This window comes from Chamaea fasciata, unplaced genomic scaffold (genome assembly GCF_029207755.1).
Source record: "Chamaea fasciata isolate MVZ Bird 193981 ecotype frontalis unplaced genomic scaffold, bChaFas1.0.hap1 SCAF_1, whole genome shotgun sequence".
Lineage (NCBI taxonomy): Eukaryota > Metazoa > Chordata > Aves > Passeriformes > Sylviidae > Chamaea > Chamaea fasciata.
Genome location: NW_027094086.1, coordinates 97,106,623 through 97,114,867, shown reverse-complemented (window position 1 = coordinate 97,114,867; position 8,245 = coordinate 97,106,623). Strand labels below are relative to the sequence as shown.

The 8,245-nt window shown below is 44.2% G+C and overlaps 1 protein-coding gene across 1 annotated transcript in view; it reads left to right on the top strand.

The window, feature by feature from the left end:
• Positions 1–504: 504 nt before the first annotated feature.
• The window catches only part of ADCY1 (adenylate cyclase 1), a 161,003-nt gene continuing 153,262 nt past the window's right edge, over positions 505–8,245 (top strand). Inside the window, exon 1 of the mRNA XM_066190465.1 lies at positions 505–1,173. Within this exon, the coding sequence (XP_066046562.1) occupies positions 505–1,173 (669 nt within the window). The remainder of the gene's footprint in view (positions 1,174–8,245) is intronic.

The window sequence follows — 8,245 nt, the reverse complement described above, 5'->3', positions numbered from 1 at the left end:
ACCCGTTCCTCCAAATAGCGTTATCTGAAGGGAGAGCTGCCTGTTGATTATCCCCGTCTCCCCTTTTCTGAGCTTTCACCCACCTCTTGCCCCCACCCCTTCCTCTGTTTCATTTCAAACCTTTGGATGGTGTTTTGGTGTCATTAGGAGATTAACATCCCTGGAGCACCAGGGGAGGAGGAGGAGGAGGAGGAGGAGGAGGAGGAGGAGGAGGAGGAGGAGGAGGGTGGAGGGGAAAGCGAGACTGCAGGCAGGAAGGTTGGCACATTAACACGAGTGAGACTCTCCTCCCGCCGTCCCAGCCACCCTCAGCTCCTGGGTGGCAGCGGAGGGGGCGTCTGCCGGCGCGGCGGGTGCGCCCGGGACCCGCGCCCGCGGAGCGGCGGGGGCTGCCAGCGGGCGAGCGGCCGTGGCTCCTGGTCACAGCCCCCCTCTCTTTTATGAGCAGAGAGGCGGCAAAGGGGCATCGGGGGACACCTGGAGGAGCATTTCTTCCCTGGGTTTATGAATGGCACTGGCATGGAGGAAATACCGTTTCAGAAAGTCAAGACCAAGAGGAAGAAGTGCTGCCACTGCTGCTGCTCCCCGCCGGCTGCCGCGGCGTCGGGAGCGGGAGCCGGCTTGGGGAACCCCCCTCCCTTGCTGCTTCTGGATGCCATCGCCTGCGAGGACGAGTTTGACTGCAAGGAGCTGGAAGCTCTCTTCCAGAGCTACAACCTGAAGCTGGAGCAGACTTCCACCCTCAAGGCGCTGGCCGTCCTCATCGTGCTCACCGCCAGCCTAGCCCTGGTGGAGCTGCTCTCCGGCCCCAGCCTGACCATCTCCAAAGGTTCGCACCCCGTGCACTGCATCATCTTCCTCTCCCTTTTCATCGTCACCAACGTCAAATACCTGCAGGTCACTCAGCTGCAGCAGATCGTCAAGCTCACCTTGCTCTTCAGCTTCACCTTCTCCTTCCTCTGCTGCCCCTTCTCTCTCGGCGCCTACGGCATGGAGCCGCCCAGCGCCCCCGAGCAGGGCATGTGGCAGCTCATGCTGGTAACCTTCGTCTCCTACTCGCTGCTTCCCGTTCGGACGCTGCTGGCCATCGTCTTCGGGCTGGTGGTGTCCGTCTCCCACCTCATCGTCACCGCCACCTCCGTCAGTGCCAAGCGGCAGCGGCTCTGGAGGACGGTGAGAGAGGACGGGCCGGGTCGGGCACTGCATCATCGCAGAGCCCCGCGGTGCCGGGGTGCCGGACCGCCGGGGGGAGGGAGAGCGGAGAGGTGCCGAGTGGCCACGAGCGGCGGCGGAGGCTGCGGGCCCCCCGCGCAGCTAGCCCGGCCGGCGGCTGAGGAGTGCTTGGGCTGTCTCCAGCGGGGAAGGGGCGAGCGCGCATCTGTGCCCCAGGAGTCTGTGACTGTAGTTCCCGAAACTTTCCGGGAGGCAGGGAGGGATAGGGCGGCTCTGGGGAGACGGAACCTCTGGTCTTTGTCTCTCCAAGGAAAACCGGGGACAGAGCAGGGAAGCCAGCGATACCGTGCCCCACTCATGGCGCGAGTTCAGAGCACCGCATGCACAGTCAGTGCAATACAGAGCACATTAGTAGCATCACCTGGCTCTGTACAAACTTGGCACAGAAAATAAGCTGCGTGTGGTAATAACACCTCCACCGAGTTGGTTCGTATCCTCGCTGTTTGTCTCAGGCCCTTCGTGCCTATACACAGTCCATCTGCGGGGGGTTGGGGGGGGGGGGAGGAGGGCTCTGAGAAAGCGATTTGAAATAAGTGGGATGCTCAGAGAGGGACCCCACCTCGCTGCTCTTCCCAGAAAGCTTCCCCAAGGCAGCTGCTGCCCCCTTTCCACAGACATTTCCTGCTACGGCAGTGAACTTCCTAGCGATTCCCTTTTCCCTCTGAATTAATCCAGCAAAACCCCCCTCTGCAGCAAGCATCTTTGAAAACGTGCTGCTGCACTCTCCCCTCCTCCCCCGAGGAGCTATTTATATCCCTGCAGGGCTTTCTCCGGCTCTCGTGGCCTGATGGGCCGAACTGGCAGGGGGAGGAGGATGAGGAGATGCACGTATAGGAAACGTGTGGGCTCGCAGTCGGGGTTTGCTACTGAAGGCTCTGTTATGTGGTGTGTCTGAACCACTGGGAAAGAGGAATTGAAAAATTTTTGTGTCCTTCCTTGCATGTATTGATTATGCCTGCCCTCAGGAGAAGCACACGGCTTCTGTCATCCAGATTGGTGCTAAACAACAATTTAATGCATAGTTGAAATACTTAGTACATTACTGCTGCGAAATGCTGGTATTATTCTCCATGACCGTGTAAAGCTGTGTTGTGTTGCTAGGACATACACAGCTGACATGGGCATAAACACAGCAGGATTGCACACCTTTGTGCCCAGAACTGTGAATTCCTGGATCCTTCCTCCATGCTCACACAGACACACAAACCCCAGTGTGACATACATGCACAGAATAGAGATACACAGGGACAATCACTGAGTGGGGTTACTGAGACAAACAGGATTATTGATGGCTTCATGCTGCTGAGCTGGTGGACAAAATAAATTGTATATTTTGAAGGGGAAGAGAGAGATAAGCTAAGCTTTATGATTTACCCAGATAATCTGATGGTCTATTTTTAAATATGTGATTTAGAGTTTCCATGAGAGGAAGAGCTGATGAAATGCAGGAACACTGAGCAGAGCCTTCCTAAAAAGCATCTGGAAGGATGCTAAAACCACTAGAATATTCTTTTTGAATAGGGCTGCAGATAGCTCTATTCACCAATTAGTCCTTATGGGAGTCCAGGCTATCCTGGCTACCCTGACACACAGGCAGACTTTCCTTTATGCCAAGCTGCAGCTCAGTGTGGCATCTGCTTTTATAGATGAGTAACAAGAAGAAGCAGACAATAACGTCTGCTCACTAAATTATCTAACCAAGGTCGAGAATGTGAAACATTTTAACGAGAAAAAAATCTGCTAGCTCTCCCCCTTCACACTAGTTTAATTCAGTTATTCAACTGGCAAAAATCCAGCTTGAAAATGTGTAGAAATAGTTGACTAACATATGATGTAAGATATCTCTGGGTTTTTTTCATCACCATTTCCCCCCACCAGAGTAATTTCAGTGGTTTGCATGCAGTCCCTAAAGCACAATGCTTTGTTGTTAACAGGAGGCAGAAACCAGCTCAGAGTCAAGCAAAATAACTGGTCTGTGAACTTGTGTCACACAGAAATGCACTCTGATTTGTGGCTTATTGGCAAGGAATAAGACTTCTGATTTGAGGATGATCTCCATGTATGGAAGGGACTTTTCCCTTACAAAGAAGTTTTTTTTTTCCTTTTCCAAAGAACAACTTAGCAATGGTTGGAAGCTTAAAGATACGTAAAGGCCACATCATCTGCATTTTGTTTGCTTGGCCTGAGAGTAGCTGAGCCTTTTTTCTAAGGACTAGGATGGACCTTTCCTCGCAACAGGGATCTGCTTCCCAGACACTCGATATTATCATGATTGCTCCCGTGCTTGTAGACACAGCATGCAGTTAGTGCGTCAGGGAAATAGGACTGCTCTATGCAGAGCTCCAAAAGCATGAAAGGCTCTGTTCTGTCTCCCAACCCCTTGCTCCCTAGTCCCAAGCATGTGGATGAATTTAGATTTTTAAACAGATATCTGAAGTATCCAAAATTGCAGAAACTCTCGCACTAATCACCAAGACTGGTACTTTGTTAAAGAACTCTGATTTTTTTGTGTTTCAGGCAGGGAACCAACTTGAGAATAAATTTTATTGTTGTTTAGCCTGAGTTTTAAGAAACTGCAGATCTAGTAACTTCCATTGAAGTTAAACTGGAAATTTGTCAGCAAGACCAAACAGTTCATGTTGTTTCAAGTTCAACCCATTAAAAACAAGCATAGCAAAGTTAAGGGATTTTTTCTGAAGTGAGCTTTTAGATCCACATATTCTATTTCATGAAGTCTGAGGAATTCCCATTTGCAAATCTTTGAATGCCAAAAGCCTCACTAACTTCAACAGTGCCAGATCAGAACCTGAGTGCACCCCATGGCATGCTTAAGACTTGCATTCTTTTAAATGCACAAATGCTCTACACAGTAAAACCAATGCTCTTTTTGGCAGAAGTTTGTCACGATTTCTATTGAGTAAAGCACAATTAATTTGCAATTGATAGCTTTCTGACAGCACAGTATTGTCTGTGGAGATCATGCCATGTCATGCCATGCCATGCCATGCCATGCCATGCCATGCCATGCCATGCCATGCCATGCCATGCCATGCCATGCCATGCCATGCCACGTTACAGGTGAGACACAGGTATGTATAAAGGGAAGAAGCGAGCAGGAAAGCAAGTACAGGGAGGTAATGACAGTCAGGGGAGTAATGTGACAGAACTTGAGCTTCATCTTTCCCTCAGTAAGTGTTTTGTTCATCAAATGAAAGATTCCAATCTACTAATATGTCCTGCTAATTTCTGAATAGAAATCCAGATTTTACATACGCGCACACACACACACATATATTTAAGTGCAATCTAAAAAATATGCAAAGTACTTGGGGGCAACCTTGATTCCATTTGGGATCATGTGAAAGACATGCTGACTTCACAGTTGATATTGCATGTGTTATCTGACATTGTGACAGGGACATAGATGGTGTATATAATCAGTATCATATTGATCACATTAGTTGGACTCTTTCCTTTCCTTTGGAATCGTGGAACAAAATGCTCCTGCCACATAAGGTGACAATGTATCCACAGATGGCTGAACATACAAATGAAGTTTTAAAAGCTTGGATTCTTGTCTCTTTTCTTCTTTCTATTTTTTCTTTCCCTTTACAGATTCCAGATATATGTTAGGTGCTTCAGAGCCCTTGCAGAAATACAGAATCCTGCCCAAAGGATCTTAATATAATTTTTATTGTAATGCAGTGAGTGGGTGTTAGAGACATGAGAACCACATGGGGTAAGGAAAGCAAAGGCTGCTCATAGAAATTACTCAGTGTGGCAAATGCACCATTTCATGTCTTACCGTTAAATAACCTTTTTTGTCCCTCTAAATATTTTTGTCCTCTTTTTAAAAAAAGTATGCTTTTTCCCAGAAAATTAAAAAACAAATCATGCACCATCAAAGTACCCTCACACATCACAGAAGTCTTTGTGAAAGAGCAAATCTTTCACTAAAAACAGAATTACAGCATGAGTGACAAAAAACAGGAGAAAGAATGGTGCTATCATAAACTAGTGCAATTTTTTTTTCCAGACACATGGTGAAAAAAAGTAGGTTTGGATTAGTTTGTTTGGGTTTGTGCTGTTTTTTGTTGATTTTTCTTTTTTGTTGTTGGTTTTTTTTTCCTGCATTTAAAACTGATTTTATGCATGCACTTATCTATCTGTATGATAGCACTTCTATTAATTCAGCAAGTACCAAAAATTGTAGTTGGGATTAGATAGACTGTGTAGAGGATCATGTGGGGAGATCGGTATAATTTATTTAAAATAATTAATTACTTAAAAGTTTATAATCTTAACTATTTGAAGGTTATTGTGGTATATTGTAGAATATTGCAAGGAATTGTTATGACAAAGTTAATCTTATTTCTGCTAGAGTTTAAAAGGTAATTAATGAACACACCACTGACAGATCTATTACTCTCCACATCTTTGTCTCTCCCATAGAAGGCAGAGTCTAGTAGCCTAATAAAAGGGCTTGTAAATCAGAGACAGCTCAGCTCCATTGTCATTATTATTCAGTGCAAAATTCCAGTTTTCTCCTTCATGCATATAAAATACTGCTGCGGGACTGTACTAGTTCATTCTTTGTGATGCTTTTAAAATACTAGTATCAGAATATCTCTAGAATTGCAGTCATATCTGTGCATTAATAATCTGTTTGAATTCACTGTTTTCCTCTCTTTCCAAAGATGGGGAAGATTTTGAGTTCACTGTTTTCCTCTCTTTCCAAAGATGGGGAAGATTTCAATGAGTTTCTCAATGTCTGTGTGTAACTCTAAGTTTCATTTCATATTTAGTCCATACTGAAGGATTCTTAAAAGTTTGGGAGTTTGGGGGGTTTTATTCCTTCCTAGTTGAAGTGGTATCTTAATTTGTAGCATAGGCTTTGCCAGGTATTGACCATAGTAATTTTATCTAGGGGCTGAAGCGTAAGATTTTAGATGGAATGTAGAGTTCAGGACCTTTTTCCATGTTGAGATTAGTATGCTCTTGGCTTCCTGAGTTTGCAGACTGCTGACACTACTACTTTTTGTGGGTTTCCAAAAACTAACAGCATGCTGATAGTTCTGCATGGTTGAGAAACAAGAAGCCTTTGAGAAATTGTCAAGAATCATATGACTTGGAGACATAGTACCAGTTTATCTGAGAAGTTTAGTTGTTATTTATAGGCAAGATCCCATTATTACTGAAGAAAAAGAGGGTTTATATTCAAAAAATCATTCAAAAATCATAATAAAAAGCTCTGTTAATACTGTTATACACTCAGTTGCTACCCACTTTCTTTGATGTTAGGGTCTCCCTTCTGCTTCTGCAAGTTCTAAGGGTAGTGGCTTTCATTCTGCTGGTGGTGTTGCCTATATTGGCAGCATCTGGAATCTTTCACAGGAAGGAAGCAGATGCTCATGTTAATGTTGATAATATGCTTTTCTCTTCCTTTGTTGTTCTACAGGTCCATGTTTCATCCAAATTTTTAGAATAGTTTTATTTTTTGTATGTTAAATACTTGTTCTTTGTTCTCTTTGTTATGACTAATGCCAGATCTGTCTATCTTCATGGTCACTTTTCTTTAACTGACTGTTAGGGAATCTTTTTTATAGGTAATACTAAGTCTATGCTGCACCTTTTGCAATCCCATGCTTGTACTCTACACTATCTCCTGTGTCTCCTCTCCTCAAGGTCTGTTCTGTGTTTCTATAGGCCGACATTTCTGGATAGTACAGTGTTATGTTTTAGTCATAAAACTGTTGTGCTATCATACAAAGATAAGCAAAAGTAACAAATGAACTAACAAGATCTGGTAAATTAGGGAAAAATGTTTAAACCAGGTAAAACAATGTGTGCATAAGTAAAATAAAAATTCAGCCCAAGAAGCTTAACTTTTAGCCCAGAACAAGCCTAACATGACTCTGTCTGGAGGGCTTGCAAAGTTAGCGCATAACTGACAACTTTTTATATAACAGTGGCAATACAGTAAGTGAAATAGTAATACATCATTACAGGTCTATATGGTTGCATTCCTTTTTAACATGTGTGGTTTAGACTGTCTCCACGTCTTGTTACTGCTTTTATTTTAATGTTATTAAAGTGAGCCAAAGAGTGTTTTCATTTCAAAATGGTAAAATGTTATTGCCTCGACCCTAGTTTATAGCAAAACATTGCATGTAATATTAGTAATTATGGGCTGTATATAATTTACATGCTTACTGTGCAGAAAAGTAGTTTTCACGTGTATTTGTGCAGCGCTAAGCTCAAGAGCTGCCAATTTGGGTGTAAAGATTTTTGGTGGTTCTATGGGATAAATTATCAAGGGTTATTCCTTTCTTCCTTAATTTCTTTTTTTTCTGAACATGTAATTTTGGATATATTCAGGGCTAAACTCCTATAAGAAAGTGTTGATTATAGGGAGTAGTTGTTCTTGATATGTTCTGCCATCCAGGCTTCTAAATATTTCCCCTATCTTGTTTTCCGCAGTTGTTAGGATAATGCAGTGCTTTGCTAGACAGAACCAGTGTAATACAACAACTAGGTAGTGAAGATTTCAATTTCTTTTCATCTACTTTAAGCACAGCCCTGAATGTGTGCTTGTCGGTACATGGGCCTTACTAAATAGAACAGAAGTGTTCTTTCTAGCTGTAGTAGTTTGAAGGCAAAACAAATGAGAGGCTCCAAGTCAGAGATACAATTTAATAGGAAAAAAAAAGAAAGAAAGTAAAATAAAATAGATGCAATAATACAAAAGACCACTGACAGAGTCAGAATACAACCTGAGCGTAGTGATGGAAGCAGTCCAGATGAGGTGGTCTTCCTGAAGCAGTGATCCTGTAGAAAGGTCTGGTAGCTCAGGTCCTCTGGGAATCCAGTGGGTAAGCGCCCCTCTGGTGTTCAGAGTCTCATCTTATAGCCAGGCTGGAATGCTTGGTTCCTCCCTCTGGGCGGAGCATCTCACAATGGGATGGTGAGTCATGTGATAAGGCCTGATAAGCCCATTAACAGGAGGTAGTCC